Genomic DNA, 27,166 nt, shown 5'->3' on the forward strand with positions numbered 1-27,166 from the left:
TCCTGGGCTGCATTAGGAAGACCATTGCCAGCATGTCAAGGGAAGTGATCCTTCCTCTGTATTCAGCCCATCTGGAGCGCTGAATCCAGTTTTGGGTGCACAGTGCAAGAAAGACATGGACATACTGCAGAGAGTCCAAGGCAGGACTACAAAGACCATTAGGGGACTGAAGCAGCTTTCTTATAAGGAAAGTCAGAAAGCTGGGACTGTTTAGCTTGGAGAAGTGATGGGTCATGGGGTTCTTATCAATGTGTATAAATGCTTGATGGGAGAAAATGAAGATGAGGGAACCAGGCTCTTTTCAGTAATGCCAGTGGCAGGACAGCAGCCAGTAGACACAAACTGAAAACAAAACAAACAAAACCGAAATTCAATCTGAACACAAGGAAACAATGAGGGTGGTCAAACACTCTAACAGGTTGTCTGGAGAGGTTATGCAGTCTTTGTCTGTGAAGAATACTCAAAACCAGACTGGAAACATTATTTAAAATAAATAATCTTCCTGTTTCTCCTAGAAGATGGAATTCAGGGAGGTCTAGTGTCCTGTCATGCCAGATTCTGAGTTTTCACAGGAGAAAGCAGGCCTGTTTTAATTGATAACTGAAGTGAAGGGAGCTTTCTGTCATACAGCATGAGTGTGCTTGCTCTTTTTTCCCTAGGAAATGATCTTGACAGTAAGGAAAAAAAGTGTAGCTCAATGTGCAGTTTATCTCCCACTGTTCATTTAGCACAGGAAACAACTGACGTGCAGAGCTACACTTTTTTCTGAATTTGGCCACCTTCTTAAACACATTGGAATGGGATTATAACATAAAACCTGGATAGCATACCTGTAATATACCAAGAAACGTACACACAGAAAGGCAATGGAGTTTACCAAATACCTCTTGCAGGAACTGCGCTAGCTTAAGCGCTGCCAGCATAATTTCCTTCTTTCTACATCAATATTTTTTCCTTCCCCTTACTCTCTGTTGTGCCAGTAAACTATTTGAAAATCTGTATGATAAACCAGATATAGAAACTGATCAGAGTAACTTTGTCATGAGAGTTGTATTGGAAATCACTGCCTTTGACATGCATACTTTTGTCAATATAGGGTTAATGCAACACAAGGTACTTGAAATGACACTATTTCAGGCTTCCTAACACCAGACAGGAGATATGCAGAATCACAACATAAAACGACTGATGTGTCTATTGACTTTAATCTGCGAGTTGGGATTTGTCTCCAAGATGCCCATGGCTCGATGTTCTGTTGGCACTGGTGTTTACACGGCACCAGTATCCCGTCTGCGCTGCAGCTCCTGCTCCGGTCCTGTGGCACGAAGCCAGCACAGCCTCCCCCTGCGGGGTGGTCTGACAGAAACGCAACGGAGAGTCAGGCCCCGCCGCAGACCAAATGTCGGTCGCTGCCTGACGCGGGAGCAGAGGCCGGTCAGCGCCGACCGGGCCTGCCAGGTCGGGCGCTGCGTGCCCGCGGCTAAGGCCCCAAGGCCGGGCCCCACGGCCTCGCCGCCTACAGGTGCAGGCCGCGGGCCCGGCTCCGCCGCGGGCCGCCTGGGCTGGGGGCCGAGAGGAGCGGAACGGCCCGGGACGGCCCGGCCACGACCGCGGCCCCACAACAGCGGCCCGGCGGCGCGCCACGCTCCCCCGGCGGCGCGCCACGCTCCCCCGCCGCCGCCGCCGCTCCTGGCGCTGATTGGCTCGAGCCCGCGGCATCGCGCGGAAAGTTCCGTTAGCCCCGCCTCCGCCGCCCGCTGATTGGCTGTTCCTCGGGGCGGTGCCGGCACAAGCCCTTCCTTTTCCGCGCCTCTCCTCAGCGCCGACGCAGGAGTCGCAGCCGCTCGCGTTCCGGCCGCCTCGTTTTTCGTCCCGATGGCCGATCAGCAGCAATTCAGTGCCCAGCCGGCGGCCGCCGCCGATAACGGGGTGCTGGACGGCGCCGAGGAGGATCCTGCCGCCGCTTTCCTGGCGCAGCAGGAGAACGAGATCGCGGGCATCGAGAACGACGAGGGCTACAGCATACTGGAGAGCGGCGAGGTGCCGGCCGTGCTGCAGGCTCCGGAGGGCCTCTACTTCGGTGCGGGCGGCGGGGGCCGGCGGGTGGGGTGGTGCGGGGCGGTGCAGGGAGGAGAGAGGTCCCGGCCCGGCGGGGCTCCGCAGCTTCCCTTCTCCCTCGGCGGCGCCGTGGCCGGGAGGGGGCGGTGCTGGCGGGCCCCTCGCCTCGGCCATCCGCCCCCGGCACCCGCCGCGGGTCCCGGGGTGGTCCCGGGGTGGTCGTGCCCTCTGGGCCGCCTCGGGCCGCCCTGCCGTGTGCGGGTTACCCCGGCTCCCTCAGATTCGGTGCCTGTGGCTTACATCTGCCACTGGAAGCAGGATAAGGCAGTGTCTTGTGTTCTGCCACTTGTGTTGCCGCCTTCACATGCAGTGATCGTAGTATTCTAGCAGTTGAGCTAATGTTTAATCTTGCTAAGCCTCTAGCCTTTGTTCCTTGGTAACCTTTGTACTCAAGATGAGAAAACTGGCACTGCAGAACACACTGTTGCATCCAGAGGAGTGGTGGCTACGTGTATGGATCTATACCAGGGGCCCTCAAACTACAGCCCGCGGGCTGGGTACGGCCCCCCAGGGTCCTCAATCCGGCCCCCGGTATTTACAGACCCCCTTGCCCCCCCCGCCGGGGCTGGGGGGGGAAACCAAGCAGCCGCAGATGGCTGCCTGCCACTGCATCCGCGCCGGCCCCTGGTTAAAAAGTGTGAGGACCCCTGGGCTAGATGTTAGTGTGTTTTCAGTTAGTCTAACGGTGGCTAAAGCAGCCCTTGAGGAATGCTTCTGATTACAAAAGGTTTAGGGTTTTTAGCTGAAGTCTAGGAGGAAAGGTGTGAATGTAGGATGCTGCTGCACCTAACTGATGTTGCAGCAGTCTCAGAAGACTTCGCTTGTCACTGAGTCCACAGGAATGTATCTGCTCTCATGTAAAGTTCCTTTGTCATGTCAGGAAGATGCTGCTCTTATGCAGCTTAGTCTGAAGAACTTTGCTTCCTGGTTTACTGTGGGAACATCTTTAGAATTAAGTCTTCATTATGCAGCCTGATTTCTGAAGTTACTAGCATATCTTATGTATGAGGATAGAGGTTCATGGTATCTCTTGGAATAAAGCCCAACTAGATAGACTGAGTAATGGAGACCTGCTGCTTTCAGTGCTTTTTTAGTGGTAGCACAGCCCTTAGAGTCAACTCATTCATAAAGTTCAAAACGTAGGGACAATGTATTTCCTGTAAAAAGGGTGTTTACAGGGGAGTATCTTGCTGAAGCACTAGAACATTAGGATAATTGTTATCAGAACACTGTCCTGTTTTGATATCGGACATAATGTGACTTCTGTATTCTATGTATAGTGCAGAAACAGACATAGTGGACACTTCCCCTCTTACTTTCAGAAGCCTTAGACAAACATTATGCCTTACATAGTCTTTACATTCCAAATAGGCTCTGGAACAGTAAAGTAACTGTTTTAGGACTAAATTCTTTGGAGAAAGTTCTGACATTGGCCTTTCTCATGGTGTGTGCAGCTAGGTCCATATGCAATGTGGGTATTGTAGAGTGATTCCTTATTGAAAAATCAACTTGTTAAATAGATATAGATTGGCTTAATATGTAAAAGTAGTTCTTAAGCTGCTTTTCAAGAGTGTTTTTTTTTCTCAAGTCATGGAAGTTCACTTGTCATGGAATGTAAAAGTGTTATTGGAGAACTTTCTCTAGAAAGAGGGTCATAAAATAATGAATATGGTAATTTGATGATCTAAGGATCTGTGAAGTCTAGGTGTGTCATCTGTATGTCATTCTGCTTTCTTGTATGCACTGGAATAGCATTTATGCTCTGGCCTGTTAAACAGGCATAGCAGATTGTTCTTGCAAACCTTCAGGGGTCCCATTTTGTAACAGAACATTAATTTGTTGACTGTTGGCACCTGTAACTCCCTCCTTGTGAAAAAGTGTGGACTGCAGCAGTGCAAAATGTACTGGTTCAACCACGGTGACAAATGATCTGATGAATTCTGTTGCCATTCGTTAGAGATTTCTTATAATCTGATCAATATCCTAACAACAAAATCAAACAGCTCTAGTCTATAGAGCATATTAGTTTATTAAACTGTTTTGTAATTAAGTTAAATAGGTGAATGCAAATTTCTCCTTGAACTGACACAAATTCTAATGTAAATCCTTTAAGCATTGTGATCAGGGGTTTGTGGATTTACTACTTTTAACTGCAGCCTTTTTGAACTCCTTATTTACAGGTCTGTTGGATAAGTTTTCTTTCTAAACACTGGGCCAAAAGTCCTAACTTGGGCAGCCTCACAACTGAAATTTGAAAATCTTCAGATATTGTGAGAAGCAGTCACCAACTTCTTGAACCACACTTGTAAGAAACATGGTGTCTCATATAACAAATGTTTTTTCAAATTGCAGCCTCCTAAAAAAGAATTAGACAAATATGTGTATGTATATCAGTAGTATGAACTGTTAATATCAGTATCAGGAAACTGATACTGGTTTATATTTCTGTTAAATGTAGTAATGGTAGATACTGAGTGAGTATGGGGAGAATGGCAGAATGTTGCCAGGCTCATGTGTCTCACTCAGCAGTGCTTCATGCTGCCAGTTGGAATACCAGCCTGAACCAGTAGGCCATTTATTTCTTAAATATATATATATATCTCCTGTTCAAGCTTCCTGGGCATGTGAAAATTAACTTTATTTCCCTTGACAGATGAAGTATCATCACTGCTTCAGAAAATAGGAAGTACTGTATAAGTCAAGTAATACAGTGCTGTTGCTGAGTTGTTACAAACTTGGTCTTCTGTGATATTTCCTGTTCAGTGATAAATAAATGCGTGCATTTATTAACAGTCAAATTCTTCAATTCTCTCCAATCTGACAGTACTAGGTCTTCAGGTTATAGCAGTTCACTTGCTACATCCTTTGACCAGGAGACTGTGAGTTCAGGACCAAGTGTATGGCTTCTAGAACCTGTATGTCAATATAAAAACCTTGTGACAGCTTGTCAAGTAGCTTCTTACAGAGGATTACATTCGAAGACAAGCAGTCATGTGTTAACATGGATATACATAAAAGTTTAATGTAAGCTGTCTAGCCTCAAACATTGCCTTCACTGCTTCAGGCTCTGTCATTTTTGTGTGAACTTGAATGAATGTTGTTTCTCCATCTGAAGAGGCTCATGACCCTGTAGCAATTAAGAGGCTTAATTGGGTTCAGTCATTTGTCCATAAACCACATTTAATAGCCTTTCAGGGACTGAATATCATTGCTTGAAAATTATTTTGGGAAAGAATTGTTTCCTCCTGTCTCTCTGGTTAGCACTAGAGAGGGAAAGTTACTTGTTTGTGACTATCAATATCTTTTCTTGGTCATTTGAAAAACCATTGTTCTGGGTTTTGCTATTTAGTCAGTATCTTGAGGCCTCAGAGCACCATGAGGTAGTACTGAGAAAGATATAAATAGGTGGTATCTGTTTAACTTGTATTTGCTGTCACATGTTGATACTGCATTATCATCAAGCTCATCACAGGAAAACATATTTTTCTGTTTACCAAGAGGATGCTGCATCGGTTGGGAAGTTACAGAAGCTTTTATGGTGCAGCATTATTGGAGAGAGAGGAAGGTATGACCTGGTACTAGCCTAGTGATTATATTGAAAATGAGTGCACTTCAATGGGTTTTGTTACAACGGCAGGTTAGAACTAAAACACAGGAAGGAAGCAGCCTTCCTGACCTGCTTGCTTTGCTTTGCATACTGGCATGAAATTGAGTTATGGCTGGAAAAACTATTTCTTCTCAGTTTCTTGGATAACTACCTAAACGAAAGCTTCAGAGAAGATTCTTCTTTCTCATCCTCTTATGGATGAGAGGTAGGTGAAGGGGAAGCATGATCTGGGCCCAAAAGAAAAAGGATGGGAAAGTAGCCCTTGAGCGGTGAAGTTACTTGATGTTATGCTGGAATGTATTAAACTTGATTATGGGCTTTTCTTGCTGGAGCTATAGCTACTGATTCACTCAAAGTAGCAGTGAAGCAGTACATATTGTTTAAAAGAGATGCTGAAAGTAGCTCATAAAAGTACTTTTATGTGTGGTGATACTGAAGTTCATTTTTCCTTATGAGGGTATTGGCCAAAGCATAGCTGGATAGGAAGACCTGAGGAGGAATTAATCCATGTGTTAGGAAATGGTTGGACTTGTGTCAGAAGAGCTACCTCTATAAATTCCTGCCTCTGACTGTTCTGATAGCTGTCTTTTGCATTGAGAGTAAGACCTCAGAGAGGCAAGTGAACAAGACTAAGCAGACTTCCTTTTATGCCAAGTAGTACTGAGTCTGGTATTTATGCAAGTAATTGTCTTCAGAGCAGTTGATCATCACTGTGATAAGCATCTGAACCCGTATGTGACTTGTAGGACAGAAGTGACAAAACTGTTGTATTTATCTTCAGGGTACCCAGCCTATTCTTTTGTAAGCTATAGTACATGTGGAGGGCAGTGATTCTAGCTGTCTGTTTCCGGCAAGCTTGGCTGTTTTTTCTCTTCTGTGAATGCAAGGTAGCTGACATGGCTTATCCTCTCTGAACCCTTCTAGACTGTAAAAACTATCTGGGTTGCTATGTGGAAGTTCATTATTACCCTATTGTCAGCACATGTTACAGAACTGTAGATGTTTGGACATGTTCTTTGCAACAGTATCCTTAGAAATAAAGCTTTATCAAGTTCAGAAGCAAACATAGAGTAATACAGATCATTACTACCTAAAATAGTTTTAGATGTGCAATGTTAACTTCAGGTGCTTCAGGATGCAATACTGTGGTAGGATTGAATGGACTCTGAAGCTGGTAGAGAGCTGTCATTGTCCATGGGCAATGAAAAGATTATGATAGCAGTAACACTACTTGGGCTTTTTCTGTGGACAGTCAGGTATGAAATGACATGTTTCTGTGGACAAAGAAATCTGATAACACAGCTAGCACTGATTACTGATACGAAGGCTGGCAAGCTGATAGTTTTTCTAGACTTAATGCTGCATTATACGAACACTGAGACTGGGGAGTTGACGTGAGAGAGTGTTTGACTATTGGTCTTGTTCCAGATAGCATACTTGTATTGGCATATAATAAATAGCATGCTGGTACAGTGCCATTTCCTCTTCTGCTTGCAGTATGCTTAGTCAGCATGCTGACTCTGCAACTTAATCACAAGTTCTAGGGAGTTCAAAACAGATGGGAGGTGTGTTTTAATAGTTTTAATACTTCTGACCTGGGGGCCCTCTGGAAACACTTAGCTCTGTGCCAGTTAGTGGCTGCTTCTATGTAGAAGCAGCCCAAAGACACACAGATGTTTTGTCTTAGCTGCAGCCCTGAGCAAGAATGTTGTTCCTTTTACCTGAACAAACTACCAGCCTGAGTACTGAAGACCTTAATAAATGTTTTTTTTGTCTAACAAGACACAGTTCTTGGAAGAATCTTCAAGACTAGTAAGTTTTGAAGGGAAGAACAGGGAGACAGACTTTTGTGTGTGTGTATGTGAATTGCTCTCTGCTTTTCTAGACTAGTGGTGTGGTTTAACCCTGGCTAGTGACTAAGGCTCAGGCAGCCACTCAGTCGCCACCCCCCAGTGGGATGGGGGAGAGGATCAGAAGAGTAAAAGTTAAGAAACTCATGCATTGAGATGAATACAGTTCAGTAGGTAAAGCAAAAGCCACATGCGCAAGCAAAGCAAAACAAGGAATTCATTCACTGCTTCCCATGGGCAGGCAGGTGTTGAGCCATCTCGAGCAAAGCAGGGCTCCACGATGCGTAATGGTTACTTGGGAAGACAAACACCATCACTCTGAACGTCCCCCTGCTTCCTCCTTCCCCCAGGTTATATATACTCAGCATGATGTCCCATGGTATGGAATATCTCTTTAGCTAGTTTGGATCACCTGTGCTGGCTGTGTCCCCTCCCAGTTTCTTGTGCCCCTCCAGCCCTCTTGCAGGGAGAGAAACTGAAAAGTCCTTGACTGAGTATAAACATTACCTAGCAACAACCAAAACCTCCGTATTATCAGCACTGTTTTAACACCAAATTCGAAACACAGCACTGCACCAGCTGAGAAAATTGACTCTATCCCAGCTGAAATCAGGACTGGTAAACAGAGTGGGCAGCTGGCTTACTCAAGCTGTTAATGTCAGTATGAGTTAAGAGACCCTGGCTTAACTTTAATTCCAGCCCTGTCAAAACAAGGTGAACAGCTGCAGTGTGTCTGTAGTGCATATGGGCTTAGAATGAAGGACAATCAAAGAAAACACGCTTACTCTTGTTGTCTGTAGTCTTCGTAAACTCTTTGTAAACCTGTTTAGTAGAAGTTAATTGTAGTTGGAACTGCCCACGTCAGTGTATGTGCGGTGATCTCTGCAAAAGTCTGCTTTGAAGGAGCTTCCAGGTTGGTGTTAAGTGATGTGCAGCATAGCTGCTGTGAAGCAGACAGATGCTGTTAGCTTCACATGCCTCTCAAACCACTTTTTGGCTCCTGTGACTTGCAGAGGAGTAGCAGTTAGACAAAGTAGCTATCATGTTCAGACATAGGAGTCCAGTTATAAAATACTAGGTTCTTATAACTGAAAAGCTATTTTTTTTTCCTAATTGCTGTCTATAGGTTGAAATTTTTTAGCTATCAGCAGGTTGAAGGAACCTCTTAATTCCTGGACCAGACACTACTTATTATGTGCTCTTGCCTTCTACTTGCCATAAACTGACTCTTGTGAAGCTCTAGGTAGACTTCCTGAGATAGGATTAATGTCCAGAGATCAGTTGCACAATTCCTTTCTCATCTGCATGCTTCTAGAGAGCTGGAAGGACTTGCATTTTAATTTTCTGCTCTGGAAACATCTGTCTAGTAAATACTTAATTTCTTAAGTCAAAAACATTCTGAAGCAGTCAGTAAAAGTCCCACTACTCGAGTCTTCCCCTACTGAAGTCAGTAACTGTTTTCTTGGAAACTGGTATCCTCCAACTTTACCATGTTTGAACTGATGACTTTACAGTCCTCTAGCTAACAGAGTTAGGGATGGTTATTCAGGGCTCAGGGAAGGGTTAAGGAGTTAATAATTCTTGCCTAGTTCCCTGTTACATAAGAAGCTCTTCATACTCCTTTGCCATTTAATGCTACTAGTGTGAAACTGTAGTATACATAGCCACAAAGAAATAGAGGATACAGCAGCATAGTGCTCTTAGGTTTAGGTCGTTGACTATCTTATTTAAGGTGGTGGTGCAAAATAACTTGATTTTGTGCTTACTATTGGGTAACTTTGTAGTTAAAGAAGAGACAGTACCAGAGTGTATTAACATGGCAGAAGCACTTCTGTGTGATAAGTTTATCCATGGTAGCATTATGGGTGAGACACAGGTAGCCACATGACTTGTTATATCATGCAGATGGATGTTATGTAGGACTGTTCAGAGAGATGCCTTGCTGTGATTTAGTAGTTTTTGAAACTCGTAGTGTGTTTTGCATAATCTGGAGATGTAGACAGTTTCACAGACTCAAGTGTTTGTCTTACAACTGACGTGTATCTCTGTGGCTGTGTTTCAATAAGATGAAACATTAGGGTTCTGTGTCAAAGTTTCCTAGCTGATCCTGTTCCTGAGGTTCTACTGCCAGTGTAGAGGGAATAATGCTGCAGCTGAAGTAGGAAGCTATCAAGCGTGTCATCACAGGAGGTAGCAGAAAGGTGACTTTGCTAGGGATGTTAGCTGTATCCCTCGAGCTGATTAGGAATTAGGAGGTAACCAAACTAGGATAAGAATTACTAAGCGTTGGCTGCAGGATTGTTAATCTTCCAGGTAGAGACTAAAACAGTGAGAGTCATGCTTCGTAACTTCTGAACAGTTCTTTAGAATTCAGCTTCTAAAACAGGGAGGAGAAAGTGGGAGAACTTTCAGAACATTGACTGTAGCTTCTCAGCAGTAACAGCTTTGCTGTTTTTGTAGTCTGAAGCATGAGCTGATGATGAAGAAATGACCTTGTATCACTGGTTGTGCAGAATAATGACTCACTTGGTTTCTTGTGCCTAACTGGAAAAATGCAGACATAAGGAAGTGACTTTGCAGGGTATCAAATAACCCTCATTGGCATAACTTCCACATTAGGTATGCTAGCAAAGCTTTCCATACAAGTTACTGAAACCAGTAAATCTGGTTGTTCTGTCTCTTCTCAAATGGCTAAATTACGGTCCCTTCTTTACAGGTGCTGCTGATGAAATGTTTAATGGAGATTTCTATCAGGTAAGATAGAAGTATTTGGTACTTGGAATGTGCTGTTCTACTGAGAACTCTAATTCATCTAGACTTAATACTTCCCATTTCTTGTCTCTAATATGCTTCCATCTCTAAAGAGGAACTTGTATTCTGATAGTTCATCTCATAAAGCTGTTAATACTTTTAATATGCTCCTCCTCTGAATTTAGAGGTAGCTTAAAGCAGCAGTCCATTTTGAATTACGGCTTAATAGGACATAACCACTGTAAGCAGACTGACAGACTCCATGGTATGACTTAACATTGACTTGACACTGCCTAATAAGCTGAAAGTGTGCTCTGACTATCTAGTTTAAAGCAGAGTTTTCTGGATTACTTGTTCTTTAAGGACAATTCATGTGTCCTGGTTGTCTTATCAAGACTGGTCTTACAAAGAGCTGACTGAAAACATTATACACTTCTTAGTGACTTAAAGTTGCTGGAATTAAGCTGCTGGCTGAATAGCTCAATCACTATGAAAGCATGTTAGTCAGCGATGGTAATGACAAAAGGAGATACTCACTTTATTAGCATCATAGAAGAATGAGGCATACTAAGGCAATCACTGTATTGTAAATGAGTTTTCCAGAGTGTGGCTAAGGCAATCTGGTAGCAGAGTTGGCTGGGATAGCCCTGATTAAATGAATTCTTGAAGGGGGCAGCATATGAGCTACTTCTCTATAGAATTTTAAGTGAACACTGAGCTTTTTGGAGACACAAACAGCTGTCACTGCTGCTAACATTTTTATATCCTCACCATTGCTGAGGTTGAGGGAAAACTGTATTTTACTGGCCCTTTGTGCTTCCTTATACAACTGAAGGCAGATGAAATAATCTTGATTTTGTGTTTGCAATTCTAAGTGACAGACTGCTTTGGTTGATAGACCTTCCTCTTAATGAGGACAAACAGACTGAATGGGCTGTATGTAACTTTTATTTTAGCTACCTGTAACAAGTTTGGCTCTGCAGCTGGCCAATTTATTTTGTTTTGGATTGAATGTGAAGTCTGGTGCTCTGGCACCAGCCTAGCTCCTTCTCTTTGCATTATTCCTTCACTGAGGGCTACAGGAGGTCCAAAGAGGGACAAGACACAGCCAAATCTGTTATTAGCTGCAATCTGTCTGGTACTGTCATGAGTGCTGGTTCTTAGGTTTGTTGAGAGTAGGGTGAACCAATAAAAGTTGCTGGAGTATCCTCTGTGGAAAAGAGCGCTATATTCATTAGCTTTGTGAATCAGGTGTGTTAATAAAAGCCCTATTCATTGCAAGTCTTTGGGCTATTATATAGTATAAAGTATGCTAGTAATCACTGTTTTGATGCTTAAATGTCAAAATGCTTCTTGTGTTCTAAGGTGCATACTGACGTGCGGAATTAGACTCTATAACTCGAAGTTATAAAGTAGGTATGTTTATTGCACGCAGATGCACGGGGGATCGCTCCTCCACAAGCGTGCATGCCCGAAGTGACGAACCATCTCACATTTATACAATAAAACAAATGAATATTCAATTAACGCCTGTACATATTGGTTACCTAAACCCGCTTACTCTCGCTTCGTATGTTAATTAGCTTATCAGTCCTTTGCCTGGAATGTGGTGGTCTTGCAGGTCTGTAGGTGATTCATGTTCTTGTGACCATCCGATCTTCTTCAGCAAGGAGACTTAGCACTCCCTCCCTCTAGATAGCATTGGAATATCTCTCATCCTTTTCTCATTCTTTTTTAAAATAGCCCCTTTTGTTAGAGGAAGAAGGGCAGGCGTCTCCTCAAAACTGTAGGAGTCTCCTCAAAGCTGTGTGCCTATGTGACCAGACACCGCACCCATGACCAGTCACCATACCCACATTCCTGGGCAGACATATACAATCACAATCGATGTCCATTGTCCCCATTTCACACTATTTCTCCATATCAATACAGTATTTAAATTCTGTAATGTCTTTAAGATACATTGAATCAGGTGTGTTAATAAAAGCCCTATTCATTGCAAGTCTTTGGGCTATTGTATAGTAAAAAGTATGCTAGTAATCACTGTTTTGATGCTTAAATGTCAAAATGCTTCTTGTGTTCTAAGGTGCATACAGTATTTAAATTCCATAATGTCTTTAAGATACATTGGCTTCTAATACCAGTTAAGTTTGCAGATGTCTGTGGACAAGTAAGTTACAGAGAATGTTTTAAACTGCTATTCATAAAACCATTCAAAAAAATTACTATCACAGTAAATATTTAAGGTGAAATGAACTGGAGGATCTCTAGGCCTACAGCTGCATTGTCTTCTGCTTTCCTCAGGTGTAGAGCTCTGGCACAGCTTGACTTCCCAGTCAGCTTGAGTGTGTGTTTGATCCCTGATTGCCAGAGGCAGTCCTCTATTAATTTTCTTCAATCCTGCTGTAATTTGTGGCAAGATGTTTTTCATATCAATAGTGGTAATGTGGTTTAACATCAGATGAATGTGTTAAGTGCTCAGTTCAAATAGTCTGTTTTTATGTAGTTTGCAGGCAGTTATCTGAAATATTCAGTCATCATGTATAAATAACATTACTGTTCATTCCCTTTAAGGAGAGTGATGGTCTAACAGACTCCTGTGCTGCCATATCCCAAGTAGATCAACAGCAGTCAGAACCGGAGAGTATCCGTAAGTGGAGAGAGGAGCAAAAGGAGCGCCTGGAGCAACTTGGTAAGGAGGGTGTTTGTTGCAGTGGTGCTCTTGCTTGCGAGTAACTCAGTGGCAGCTTCTTAAGAAGCAAAATTCTCAACCATAGCTTCTGGCTCTTGGGAATTTAATATGCTTCTTGGGTTTAAGATCAAGTCTGGTGAGTTTTCCAGTAAGCTGCCTTAATATTAATGTAGGAGTCAGCAAGCAAGTGGCTCTCTGAACCTTAAGAGTATTCATGTGGCCTGCCCTTTATTTACAAATAACCTTACAGAAAATGAACAGCTTTTATAAGCAGAAAAGGGTGAATAAATACTGCAGCCATCAGCAGTTTTTTCAGAGGATAAAGATTGCTCATTTTGTACTTGCTGAAGCCATCTGCTGTCACATGGATCTTAACCTAACAGCTAAATTAATGGGCAAAAACCTAAACTAAATATAGGTGTCGGAGGCAGTGATACCTACCTGTGGACAGCTTCTAAGACCCTGCAAACTGGTGTGCTTTTCACTTATATTAAGGAGGAGGCTTTGCCTGAAACTGTTAGTTCCGAACCTTCTGTACAATGTGATTCTGGATAGAGCTGACCCTCTTACACCTCTTCTGGGCTAGTAACAGCAAATGAGCTTGTCCTGAACCGTACAGTGGGTGTAAAAGCATGCTGAGTTCCAGGCTCCCTTGCTTTGTCTAAGCACAGAGGCTCTACGGAGCTTTCTTCTACACTAGCATAGCCAGTTGACTGTTCCTGGTTTTGAACTGTTTGCAGTCCAACAGAATTACTGGATCTGCATTAGTCCACAAATGCTTATCCTAAACTGAACTGTCCTAATCATGCAGTGCAGACATGTTCTGAATGTGCGTGGTGGTTAGAGTTCTCACGGCCTAAATCAGGAAATCTCCCAACCCATATCTGAGTAGATCAAGGAACCATCTGCACTAGAGCACACCCTGAGCCATCAGCTGAAATGTAAGCAAGATCTAGCTGGAACAAACGTGACTGACAAATCAATTCTTAAACTTCAGATGCGAACTCACGAAAGCAGGAAGCAGAATGGAAAGCGAAAGCAATAAAGGAGTTGGAAGAGTGGTATGCTAGGCAAGATGAAAAGCTCCAGAAAACAAAAGCCAGCAACAGGTAAGGTTTCTCCAGCCATCTGAAGAGTTATGGTTCTGGATATGAAAATAATGTGGGAGAGAGGTTAGAATACTTCTAGTATGTCCTAAGGCACTAGTCCTTCAGATCATTAGAGTAACCTTTCCTAAGAGATGTGTCTCCAGTGGCAGACTATCTTTTTAAGTTTTCTTAGAATCCAGAGTAAGTGTCCAAGAATAGCAAGAGAAAGCATTAAGATAAGGAACTGGAATTACTGAAGACTCCTGAAGACACAAAATTTGAATGTGGCCAGAAAAACTTAGTCTACCCACCTGTTAGCACATTCCTAGCTGCACAGGTTGTCAGTGATTGTAATTAGCCTATGCTGAGGCTAGCAAGCTTGCTTACTGTCTTTAGAACACATGGAATTGGCCTCCTGGTTAGTCTTTTTGAACAAGTTATTCATTAGGTATCTTAAAACCTTTGGCCACGCCTTTTGGAAGTGCTGGAGAAATAACCTGAATCAGGTCTCCTAGTGAAGAACTAAATGCTGACTGTGTCTATGTTGGGTTTGAATTGTCTAATTATGGGCCCTGGGGCAGAAGCTAATGACTTGGCTGCTCGTCTAATAAGCTCTTAGACTCTCTTAAGAGGTTCCCTGTGGAATTTTGACTTGAAGCTATGTAAAAGTAAATGCAGTAATACTGACTGAATAGCACTTAGATCTCTATTTCGGACCTAGGGCTGCCAGTGTCATTCTGTCCAGGTAATCATCAGAGCTGCTTCATACTTTGGGAACCCACAGACTTCAAGCTGAACTTTTTTTTTTGAAACACCATTTTTCTTACCAAAATGGCCAGCAGGTTTATCTTGAGTAGGTAGAGTCCTAGGTGGACTCTGTTTCTTACTAAAGGAAGAAGGGAGGCCTACACTAACTACAGAATTATGGATTTGACACTTCCATTCACTGAGGTACAGTCGTTTGGTAAGGCCAAGAAACAAATAGGATTAGCATTCTTCTAGCTGGTGGCCAGAGCTCATGATACCCCCATAGCAAATGTTGGGCAGAAGGAGTGTTTGGCATTCTGATCAGCCTGGTGAGATCTCTCTCCTAATGGTAGTTTCTATCCACTGAAAATAGCTTAATGCTAACAAGTGGGACTGTAGCCCTAAGCTGGCTGGTCCCAACTTCTAAGATACAGCAAAGCCCCTTTTTGAGTTAATGGCTTAATTGGTACATTCCATGTGGTAGCTGCTTTCGTGTTACAGTAAGTCTAGGTGATAAAAGGTTAACATGCTTGTTAAAACGGCCTTCTGCTGTGTTCTGTACTTCTCATCCTTATCTCTTTTCTCCTGCCTGCTTGCCTGCCTGTTTGGACTACTTGCTACCTAGGGTGGCAGATGAAGCTTTCTACAAACAACCCTTCGCTGACCTGATTGGTTATGTGTATGTTGCTTAACTACTAATTCTGTTTGCTAGTCAACTAGGTCATGAGGAGGATCAGAGATAGTGCTGAATGTCTGAGGGTGACTTCTGAATATTTCAGGGCAGTATAAGCTAACATAAGTTCATAGCCTTTACTTTTTGGACTGACTCTGATCTGCAGTATTAAGTACAGTTTTCCTGTAAGGATCCCATATGCTGTGCAGCATGCCGCACTTTCAGATTAAGTCATAAGGTATACATACTACTGGAATTTTGTAATGACCTCAGTAATCTTTAGATGTAGGTGTTTATGGTTGTCTCCAGGCCAGTGAACACTGCTTAGCCAGATGCTTTGCTGGGTATGTGGGTTAGTGTCTGCAGTCTCAAATGGGTGCTGCGTTTAGTTCTAGTCCCTTCCCCAGAGAAGCACAACGTTTAACTCCGCATTCTTTGTAACAGGTATTGAGCTCCTGGTCTCTACTCATTTGCCTACATAACCAGAAAAATATTCAAGCAATGCTTGCACATAAATCTCTGTAAGCCAAGGAAGTTAGAAAGGAATCACCTGCTATAAATTGGGGTAGAAGAGGAGTGTGCATATAGATAGAGGATGCTGTTAGAGAACAGATGAAAAGTACAAGGAGCTGATATTTGAAAAATCAGCATTAGCTGCTGGGAGAACACTTTGGAGTAGCTCTGTGTAGACATTTTGCCATCCTAATGGATCAGTGAGAGCACAGCCATGGCTTTCAAGCCCCAGTGCTTATGCTAGTTTCCATGGGGCTGAAGGATTGCAATGTTCATTGGCTTGTTCATGTGTTTTGATTTCTTCCCTTAATTTGTAGACTTGAATTGAAAGATGGCCATATCACAGATTCTAAAGTGACACCTTTAGAAGGTGTATTCGTGAGCCATGGTGTGGCTATGAGTGCAGTAATATTGAAGGTCCAGTGTGGAATTAATTACCTAACTGTAGGTGGATATAAACCAAGACTTGTGAAATGATGGATTTACAGGTGGTGTCTGACTTTTCTGAAGTGTCCTGGAGTGGATTTTGACAAATTTTGCCAATAAAACATTTATTTTTGTATATCCAATGCAAATGTGCAGTCTAAGTGCTGCATAATAAAATTGGCAGCCTGTTTCCTGAAATTGGCTAAGCTACTAGTGCATGCCAGCTGATCATCTGCATTAAACTCATTCTCATCTTCTATATCTGACTTAAACTTTCTCTCCTTGTTTCTTTTCTTCTCTTCACCTTTAAGCACAAACATAAATCATCCTTGCTACAGCCTAGAACAGTTAAGTAAAAAAATCTTCACTGCCCCTTAAAACTGTCATGTCACATAAAGTAGCAGTGTTGTAGTGACCCTTGTCTTCAGTGGTGTCTGTAACCTTATCATCCCTGTGAACAGTGCTGAACCCTCATGGGAGAGTCATCTTCACTGCTTTTTCTGTACTGCTTGTTGGAGTAGATGGATTTGGTTTGATCTCTTGATGCTTACTGCTCTTGCACTCAGGCAGCTACCAGGGCCCCACGGTTCATGTAAACTAGATGCTGGAGTGTTACCCCTGCAATGAAGCAATGCTGTTGGCAGCATAGCAGTGCCAAAAGGATACAGCTGGGAAGCCACTGGCTCTAATCTCTATGTAATGTACAAATCTTCCTTAGGGTGAGAGCAGGGGAAATGTGTTTATCCTGTGAGCTGACCTCAAATGAGACATTCCCTCTGCCAAGATACACTTCAGCCTATAGGACCCGCAAGCCCGGGATCCGTGACTTAAATTCCTTTTGATTCATGCTGCTTCACTACAGCATTGGAAATCATCAGCAGATAGTTTTATGATGGCCTGTAGGCCTTGGGGCTGATTTAGTTCCTCAAATGGAATCTGTTTTAAGACATGCTTGCAGGGAGTTGTAAATTTCCAGTTGGCAAGTGTCCAATATAAGCCATCAAGTGGCAGAGGCTTAACTAGTTAAGACTTGGGCATTTCTCCATAAATAAAATGCCTACATAGGAGTACCTTACTTCCTGGCAGTTTGTGGTGACTCCTTAAACAAAGACTCAGTAACTATTCTTAAAACCAAACACCTGTATTCCAACATTTTACACAGCAATCCTCTGCACTGCTTGTGCATAGCATATTACTGCAACCTACTTTCATCTCCAGGGCTGGGGCAGTGGGAGCTTAAGTAGCCATAATGTCCACAAGCAGCTGTCAGGTCACATTTCTTATGAAACATGCTGAGAAAAACTGCATCCTGTAAGAGGGAAGGAATGCCTTATGTGCTGGGGCATTAACACAAGGTGCATTGCATTGCTTTTAGGGCAGCTGAAGAAGCCTTTGTGAATGATGCAGAAGATGTTTTTCCGGGCACTGAGTGGGAACGTGTGGCTCAGCTCTGTGACTTTAATCCCAAATCTAGTAAGCAGGCAAAAGATGTGTCCCGCATGCGTTCAGTTCTCATCTCACTCAAGCAGGCTCCACTGGTTCGCTGAAGGAAAGCACAATGGAAACACTACAAATGCGGTATCTTAACCTTACTCGGAGAAGCTGTTTGCAGTAATTGGATTAATTGTTTCAATGTTTTTTGGACCAAACCTCATCATGTATCTAGAGCTGATCATTGTTCTCGCTTGCATGTTCTTCCTCGTGTTTCCTTTCTGTGTCTGAAATGAGAGAACCTCCAAAACTGTAGTCTCTGTGCTGTTGTGCACTGAGGTGTCACTTTCCACATTACTGATATTAAAGATGTTACAAACAACAAAACGTGTTGACTTCAGATCATTTAAGGTCTCCTGCTCCCTTTTGACAGGTGGTGTTTGAATTGAGTGTAAGCAAACACTTTTCTTAGTTGCTAGTGACCAGCCAGCAATGCTCCTGGTCTCTGAGAAGCTGTCCTGCTTGTCTCTGTAAGCTTTCTTAAAGCTCTGAAGAGTTTTAGTTTAGAAACTGCTTCCCTATCCAATTTATCGCACAAGATAGAAGCTCTAGGAAACTGGAGCGGCAGACTTCTTAAGGAGCTTATCTCACTTTGAGTGGAACTGAGGACACTGCCTGCTGCAGGTAAGCAGTTCTGTGTAGTTTTCTGCTGTCACTCCAGCTGCACACCTTAGGTTAGACATACAGTACAGAGCCCTGAGTATTTAAAGTCTATGATATTCTACTGCATTGTAGAATGTACACAGAACTATACATTCTGCCATGTGTTCAATGCTGTCTTCATATGCAAAATCCTGTTGTGCAGAGGCTGTTTGGCTGTTTTTGAACTGTCCCCTTGTCCTTACTGACTCTTGCAGTCACTTTCTCCCACCAGGGTGGTGGACTGGATGTTTGGAGAGCAAGAAAAGGGAAGACTTGCTTCTACTGCTGCTCATCTACTGGGTTGGAGCTCTGGCTGCCAGGGCGGTTGAGTTTGAAACAAACTGATCCAGAAAATCTTGGTTCTGCTGCTTCCTTGGCTCTGTAATCTCACCCAACATTGACAGGGGCTGTATTCTAGCCTTGCTCTGGTAAGACTTACCTTAGCTGTCTATCTTGTAAGACTAGTCTGTTCAGTTTCATTTCACCATTTTTATCAAAGATATAGGATGTTAACTAGTGTGTAACAGAAGTGCTTTAATAGCTTTTGTATACAAGCTGGAAGGTAAGTTCAGGCAGCTGGAAGAGGACTGCAAATGCAGATTAAGAAACTTACTGAAGGTCAGGGAGTTGCTGCACAACCGTTGAACCAGCTGCAGTGTCGCTTTGGTGGATAAGATACTGAATTTGCTGGTTGGGCTTCAATAGTTAAGCTGTACCTTACCATTGCCTATACTGACAGGAGCTATTCCCATGTTGGCAAGTGTGTTCACAAGCTATTTAGGAGTAGTGATTAAAATTACAGGTCTGCAAGCTTAATTCCATGGAAAACAACACAGGAAAAAATTTTCTGAATTGCACAGGGATACCACAGGTGAGTTCAATAGGACTGAAGCACAGAGCAAGTCCACAGAATAGTGATACTCAGTGCTAGCCTTGACCAGTTATGCATTCACCTTGACTGAAGACTTCCTTTCTTTTACTAACCCCAAAGCTCTACAAACAAAGGCTTCTAAAAATAATTGGTAATTTAATAAAGAGAACTCCACTGCATTAAATGTACAATGTTTAAAATGTTCATTTGGATTTACTAGAATTTCAGAGATCAGCAGATTAGAGGGGTTCCTGCACACGGAGTTCTGGAACTGATTAATCACCACATTGTTCTATCTTGTAGGACATTTTATCTATACTAAGGCAATCTCTTTTTTTGAGTTTTGAGCAGCAGCCCAAGAAAATGGGTCAATGACTTTCAAATTCAAGGCCAAAGCAATATTACAGAAGTGAAAGCAATGTTTTATAAGCTGGGTTTGCAGGGGCTGACACTGTCTGCAGTTTTTTACGCAATCTAGCTGGATCACTTAACAGGCAACTCTGTGGGTTTTCGTTGCCTCCTCTAGCTCTTGTGCTGAGATTTTGTAGATTCTCTCTTACGCCTTAATTTTATATTCAATGCTAGCTCACTGTCTCCCTTCTACCTCCTGTATCAGTGCTGTCACAGAATGGCTGAGGTTGGAAGGGACCTCTGGAGGTCATCTGGTCCAACCTCCCTGTTCAAGCACGGACACCTAGAACTGGGTGCCCAGGAACATGTCCGGATGGCTTTTGAAGATCTTCAGGGAGGGAGACTCCGCTGCCTCTAGGCAGCCTGTGTCAGTGCTTGGTCACCTTCACACTGAAAAAGTGTTTACTGGTGTTCAGGAGGAGCCTTCTGTTTTTCACGTGGTGCCCCATTGTCTCTTGTCCTGAGAAGAGCCTGGCTCTGTTGTCTGTGCACGCTCTGTTGTCTGTGCACCCACCCTCCAGATACTTGTACACATTGATGAGATTGCCTGTGAGCCTTCTCTTTTCCAGGCAGAGCAGTCCCAGCTCTCAGCTTTTTATCACAGGAGAGATGCTTTAGTTGCTTAATCATCTTTGTGGCCTTTTGATGGACTCTTTCCAGTATGTCCATGTCTCTTGTACTGGGGAGCCCAGAACCCAGCACTCCAGGTGTGGCCTCATCAGTGTTCTGCTCAGACTTTCTGTGTCAGAATTATTTTAGATACTATGAGCTTGTGACACAGCTTTATTTGGGCAAATAGGAGCCCTTGTCTGTGCTTCTGAACACTGACTTGTTTCCTTCAGATGTCAGCATCTGTCACTTTGTTTTGTGACTTCATGTGACAATTCTGGGCTACCTCTGGCCTAGCTGAGTGTACTTACTCCTCTGTTCACTGTCCGTAACTTCCCACTGTCGCTGCTTAGCTCTATAGCATGTAGCTCATACAGAAAACTGAGTCCGCCAGTGGAATCTGGAAAAAAAACCTGGACACTTCCTATCCTTAAAACAAAGCCTCTGGTACATAAAGATCTCTTTCAGCACTGAGGGTGCAGAGTCCTGCTGAATGCATCTTGAGTATAGACCTTGCTTTGTTTAGCTTGTGATCAGGTGGCAGCCAGCACCCAGCCAGCCTGACAATCATAATGAGCATTTGTAGAGAAGGGGGATGGAGGGAAGGTCTCCAGTTCATCAGAAAGCAGGGAGCTTGAAAGCGATAGTGCTGCACCTTCATCCTCAGCCTGAGGAGTACGAGTAACAGCTTTAAGTAGTCATAAACAAACATGCCGTGGCTTGCCTGTTGCTTGATGGTTTTTTTGCTAAGCAGCTGGTGAAAAGGGAAATGTATAGTTTATGGGCTTGTATTTTAGAATGAGTGAAGTGGGTGTCTGTTGTTTCTGCCAGAAGAGTTATTTTTCCAACAGCACTTGTCATGTGGGCGAGCTTGTTCCCCTGCAGAATGGTGCAGGACACGGTGATGCTGGGTGGTAGTGTGCCTGGGGTAGCAGCAGATCTGCAGGAGCCTCAGATCTTGTACGATTACTGACAACCCAGGCCTTTGTGGTCTGACTTCATAGGGGACGGTCTGTTTAAATGTTTGGCATGTTCTGGTCTGAGAATGGGCAGGCTGGTTTCATTAGATCTTGCATCAGTAATGCAATTGTCACTTGCGATCATGTATGATTACAGCGTTGCAATGCCTTGGGCTATGGGTACAAGAACATATTTAATCTCTCATTGTATGTGGCTGTTTACTGGTCATAGCTGGTTACTACCTGCAGAAATCTTACTATGCTCAAGGCACGAGGTATGAATGAGGTTTGAAAACTGCTGTATCCATACTTACCACAGGGTTGTGATATTGAAATGAAAGATAAAGGAGCCTTTGGGAAAAAAAACAGGCTATTTCTTCAAAATTTTACTTTAGTCTTCATACACTTTCTGTTCAACTAAGCACGGATTTGGCAGTTTATTTGCATTTAAAATTTCTGTGTAATGTGCTTCATGCAAAAAAAGCTGGAAGACCCAAGTATTCAGCACACCTGCAGATGGTTACAGCAAATGATGGTCTAAAAGTACATGCAAGGCAGAAGTGCTGTGGAGATGTTACTTTTTTTAGACTAATAGAGAAAACTGTGCTTTTAAAGCATGCAAAGCCTTCTTCAGCTAGCAGTAACAGCCTAACAGTAATGTGTGATTTCTTAAACATCTGATATCTGTGTTAAGTCAGAAGGAGTGTTGTGAATCTGAAAGCTTCCCTCAGTTATGATAGCAGCAGAAAGAACTGTCTGTATTACTTATCTTCTCATTGGCCTTGCTCAGCCTGAAAAAGCAGTCATCTTTGATTTTATACCAAATTGCAATGTACAAGCCACGGGTGGTTTGGGCACCACAGCAGAGTATATGATTTGATCTTGTTCTGTGTGAACTTGCCCAGTGAACCAACCTAGGAATGCTACAACTGTATGTGCAAACTTAAGCAAGGCTTAAGAAAAATTTGGCTTTCTGTTTCTTTTTCAGAATCTCATGAGCAATTTTAGTTGTTACTAAAACACATTGTCTGCCCACAGTACAAAGCATCTGCTTTCAGATTATGAAGCTAATATAGCTTGGGGCAAGACTAGAACAACTGTACTAAATACTGGGCTGCCAAAGCACTAGTTCTAATGTGCCTTTGATAAACCATTTTTCCAAGCATAATTATTGGGAATAGTCCAGGGGATGTATAGTCTAGGTGTTTGATGCTTACTAATGTCTGTGAACTCTCCACAGCCTTTGAAAGGGACCTAGCGAGCAATTTCACGGGTGCAGATGGAATCAAGAGTATAAACACTGCACCTTACTGTCAGTGCTGTCAAGTTTGTCTCACAAAACGTTTCCTCCATTGGTAGTATGTCCAGGTTTGACAATTTTGCTATACTTAAATGGAGGAAAAGAACACCAGAAGGCTGAGGCATTTGTTAATTCTAAGTGTCTGGATGGCAGGTCAAAGACTCAGAATACCAAAAAAACTAAACCTGCTGCTCAGGATACCAAAAAGAAATTCCAAACCTTGATGCTGTACTGGTTAGCTATGTGGTTTGCAAAGCACCAGCAGCGATCTGTAAAGCTGGCTAGCTCATGGTCCTAAGTCCTGGCTGGTTGGGTTCTATGCTTAGGCAGAGCTGCCAAGAACAAAGCAGTCTTTTTCTACCAGAGGCAAGGCTCAGGCACTGGTAGAGGTGTTACATTTGTTACATGAATTATAAACTACAGCAGGAAGAACTCCAGTTTTAAGTGACTTTCCAACCTTTTGGAACTCTGCTGTTTAAGTACTGCTGGTACTTGCTCATGCAATGCTCATTATAAACATGCATGTCCATGAGGGGTCTCCTCATGATGAAGCTTTTGAGTGTCATGTGCAGTTCTGCCTAGAGGGCTGGGCAGGGGCATTCCTGGTAAGGCTTTAGCAGTTAGGATACTACATGCACTTCCCAAGGACAACGCAAAAAACAAACCTCTTCCTACATCTGGTAGTATTAGCAGATGCTACCAGTGCAGGTAATGAGAATGCACTGCTTCTTTAGGCTCTGAGGTGCTGTTAACAGCTGGGGAGAGAGAGCTCAGCTGTTGTCTTGTGCTTTTGCTCCCCTTCTTCCCTCCCAGTAATAGATAAAAATGCTGATTTGCCCTCACTGGAGCCCATGACTTTCAAGGCGTGGGCTGCTGTAAAGGACATGGGACTAGCATTAAGTAATGAGATAGCAGGGTACTGCAGGTATCCTGTGAACATCTGATGTTCACTCCCCCTGGGATTGGGTACAGCTGGGAGCTAGTGACCACAAAACCTCTGGTCCACAGCAAAGCAGAGCTTTCTGAACCGGGGAGGAAGGAGAAATAAAAAAAAATAATCACTATGTATTAAATACAATTTTTTTTATTCTTTCTGATATTACAAACCCACAAACTTCTCAGGGAAAACTGTAAGGATTTCTGTATGTCTTGCACATACGCAGCAAATTCTTGTCCAGTTGACAGAAAAAATATTTTCAAGCATTTTAAGAACCATTTTCTTAACAGGAATAAACATGAAAAGGTGTTTACAGTAGAACTTTTCAAGTATGTTTTAGTCTTTCATGCTTTCTCTATGCCTGCATCCTCCCTTCAGCTGCTAAAAAAAGAATAAAAATATGTATCTGGAGTCTGAAGACATTAAAAATATAGAGCTTCAGCAAGTCCAGAAGGCAAAGCCTGGTCCCACTTTTAGACAGGCATTCCTCGTGATGCTAGAGGATTGAGAGATCAAACGACAGGGCTCTTCTCTGTTAGAGCCTCGATACTGTTACTCCTGACCTAAGCAACTATCACTGTAGAGCAAAGCCAAATTCTCCTTGACCTGCTCATGGAACTACCGCTTTGGTACTGGTCAGCAGCAATCGCCAAGTAAACCAAGACACATAGGAAAAGGAACCCCTGGTGACATAAAGCCTACTATGGCTTTGGAAATATTTGTTCTTAACCATTTGCTGATTCTGAGAAAAACTACAGTATAGAGACTGCACAGTTATTCCTGGAGACATCAAGAAAGAGATCTGGTGGGCTTTCTGAAATCTGCTCTGAAGATGCGAGTTCTCAGTAAGCAATCCTTGTGAAGAGAGGATGAGGTGAAGGCAACTTGTGTAGATTATATCTCAGAATTAGCCTGTAGAGTGGTATGTTATACTAACAGGTATTCAGTCCAAGATTATTGTACAGCAGAGTGCACTGGTTGCAGAAGCTTGTTTCACTTTGGCTGGAGAAGTTAAAGAGTAGGGAAACAGCCCCTTTATTCCCCTGTACTAGTACATTACTGGGCTTCTGAGAACATAATCAGTGGCTGAGTTAGATGTCAAAATAGGCCATTAAGTACAGGACAGAAGATTGTCTTGTGACTGTCCCTCCACACATACCTTTTTCTGGGATATCCAGTCAGTTAGATGGGTCTGTTTTTCAGTTTCTGCTTTTGTCAGGTAGTTATTACTACAGTATATTGAAAGTGTACTAAAAAGCAGCTGGATAAAGACAGAGCTATGTATCAAGAAGGACTAGTTAAACACAGGCAAGCTTTCATTAGTATTTGACATTATTCACTCCCAGGCTTCTGAATGTCTTGAAAGTGAGGATGGGGCTTAGATTTGACTTTCCATCCTCAGGGCTGATGGTGAATGCAGGACAAGAACAGTGTACCTGCAACCACCAGAACTGCTGAGAAGATGGCACTATGTCACCCTGCAGTGGAAGGGTTTTCTTGAAAGGTAGAGTCTTTATGATTAGATGTGCCACATGGCTGAACTTCAGCTAACTGGCTACCCCCTCTGCTAATTTGGCAAAGTAGTAGACCTAAGTCCCTTGATAAAACCTCAAGCAACAAAACTCAAACAATTTATTGTTGGCCACAGCCGGAAGACAAAAGATGCTCACTGCTACACTTGTCAGTTTGGACTGCTCTGCAGGGTATAAGCTCACTAGACCACACTGTTTTTCCTTCATACGCAGAGCTTCTAAAATGGGACTCTGCCCTATAAAGATGGTGGAGGCAGTTACTTTTTACATTAAGTCCTTCATGAACCACAGTTTCTAGAGGCAGCCTTTTGGACGAGACAAATTCCCTTGTTTCCACTCACTGAAATTACTACCTGCTACTGGTGATTACAACATAGTTTGTGGATGGAAGCCTGGAAACTGAAAAGCTGGTTACATTGTAGATTTCTCATTTCACATAGGTGGGAAATGAGATATGGATCCCCAAGTGCTAGATATAATTTGACACACCATACACACATTCCCCACCATACATCAAGATACACTCATAAATAAATTCAACTACACTTAAAGCAACATACGGGCTTACCAACAGAGGTCATTAAAAACCAGCATTGCACAGTAGTTCCTATGAAGCCAGATGAAATTTAGGAAAAATACAAAAAGATAATACCTCAATTAAGAAATTGAAATAGTCACTATTTAGAACACTACTCTGATTCAGTAGCTGCTCTCAAAGAAAAATTTTGGGCAAAGTATTCCCTCCACCCATTAGGAATTTGAATAGTCCATTTCTAGAATGCTTCCAGGTACCTAGTATATTCTACGTGTAGTATAATCCAGTACCAGGCTAGCAGCTCCAAGAAGAGCAGGATCTGCTAGATTTGAGACCACCACATCCACAGTTTTAACAGAGGACAGAGCCTGTCGATTTATCACATCTTTGACAGCATTAACATAGTGGCTAGCTAGAACTCCAGAAAGGATGACAAGAGAGGGGTTCATGGTGTGCAGAATGTTCACAACTCCAAGGCCTAATGCTGTTCCAGCTGAAAAGATAAAGTAAAAAGAAATTAAGTAGAATACTTGAAGCAGTCCAGGTATTAGTAGTTGAAATCAGGTCTGTTAACAGCAAATGACACATCAGGGAAGTGTTCTATTCCATATAGCAGGCAGTTTTATGTTATCAGACAATGTGAGTTTGCCATTATTTTGTCTTTCAAAAGTGAAAGAAAAAAAAGGCATTTTTAGTGCACAATAATGCATTATTCAATGATACAGATGCAGAAGACACAGCAATGCATTACCATGCTTGTAAGTTATGACCTTCATGCTATCAGCTATGTATGAGGAAAAGGACTATGTTTAAAGCTACTAAACCAGTAAGATATCCCATGTAAAGTAATATGTAAAATTGCCTTTCTTGCTCAAACTAGCCATTCACTTGCCTACAATGGAATGTCCCCAATTTTTCCAATATGAGAATGCTGAGAGCTCACTTTTTTAAATTGATCTTTGCAGAAGCTTTTAATCCTCTCTTTTATTGCAACAGAGACTTCTAGTACACACTTCTGCTTGCGTTTCCTCCAACATGTATTTTTAACGTTTCATTACCATTATTAATTTTTATAGAGAGAGGTCCTCAATATGTAGAGTTCTGCTTGTAGTGTTACAGTGCATTACCATTTCTGTATCCCCAAAAATACAATCATGAGAGTGTTCCACCCTTTGGGATGTGTTCTCACCTGTTCTGAGAATGCTGTCTGCTTTTGTGTTCCCAAGTTTAGCTGCCTGAATGAGATGTGCAGCGCTAACAACTTCCTCCTTCTTCATTGACATTCCTTCTACTAAAAGCAGATCCTCTGTTTGAAGAGAAGGAAAGACAAGAGAAAAACATGTTGATGTGGTAAGTCAAGAAAAGGAAGGCGACAAACAGGCTGTTAAGATCTTTACATCTCTTTTACTTGCAC

General features: G+C 42.8%; 2 protein-coding genes across 8 annotated transcripts in view; one reads left to right on the plus strand and one right to left on the minus strand.

Moving 5' to 3' along the window:
* Nucleotides 1-1,799: 1,799 nt before the first annotated feature.
* Nucleotides 1,800-18,283, plus strand: CLTA (clathrin light chain A). 3 transcript variants are annotated; one of them, XM_037372945.1, is made up of 7 exons: nucleotides 1,800-2,080; nucleotides 10,292-10,329; nucleotides 12,901-13,018; nucleotides 14,016-14,127; nucleotides 15,479-15,532; nucleotides 16,777-16,812; nucleotides 17,841-18,283. In XM_037372945.1, the coding sequence occupies exons 1-7, from the start codon at nucleotides 1,876-1,878 to the stop codon at nucleotides 18,010-18,012; spliced, it is 735 nt and encodes a 244-aa protein (XP_037228842.1). In that variant the 5' UTR covers nucleotides 1,800-1,875; the 3' UTR covers nucleotides 18,013-18,283. The 3 variants fall into 3 exon arrangements, with proteins under 3 accessions (XP_037228842.1, XP_037228843.1, XP_037228844.1); XM_037372946.1 differs by lacking the exon at nucleotides 16,777-16,812; XM_037372947.1 differs by lacking the exons at nucleotides 15,479-15,532; nucleotides 16,777-16,812 and having other exon boundaries at nucleotides 1,803-2,080.
* Nucleotides 18,284-23,812: 5,529 nt separating this feature from the next.
* Nucleotides 23,813-27,166, minus strand: part of GNE (glucosamine (UDP-N-acetyl)-2-epimerase/N-acetylmannosamine kinase) — a 34,537-nt gene continuing 31,183 nt past the window's right edge. For all 5 annotated transcript variants that reach the window (XM_037373263.1, XM_037373258.1, XM_037373262.1 and 2 more), the window contains 2 exons: nucleotides 26,942-27,058; nucleotides 23,813-26,245 (listed from right to left, as the gene is read on the minus strand). In XM_037373263.1, coding sequence (XP_037229160.1) covers nucleotides 26,010-26,245; nucleotides 26,942-27,058 — 353 coding nt within the window. In that variant the 3' untranslated portion in view covers nucleotides 23,813-26,009. The remainder of the gene's footprint in view (nucleotides 26,246-26,941; nucleotides 27,059-27,166) is intronic.

This window comes from Falco rusticolus, chromosome Z, assembly GCF_015220075.1.
Source record: "Falco rusticolus isolate bFalRus1 chromosome Z, bFalRus1.pri, whole genome shotgun sequence".
Lineage (NCBI taxonomy): Eukaryota > Metazoa > Chordata > Aves > Falconiformes > Falconidae > Falco > Falco rusticolus.

Excerpts from the sequence above, each read along its gene's own strand:
- CLTA (XM_037372945.1), top strand. The coding sequence starts at position 1,876 with ATGGCCGATCAGCAGCAATTCAGTGCCCAGCCGGCGGCCGCCGCCGAT. Across the intron at positions 10,330-12,900 it reads TTAATGGAGATTTCTATCAG|GAGAGTGATGGTCTAACAGA; the intron begins GTAAGATAGAAG and ends ATTCCCTTTAAG. Across the intron at positions 13,019-14,015 it reads GGAGCGCCTGGAGCAACTTG|ATGCGAACTCACGAAAGCAG; the intron begins GTAAGGAGGGTG and ends CTTAAACTTCAG.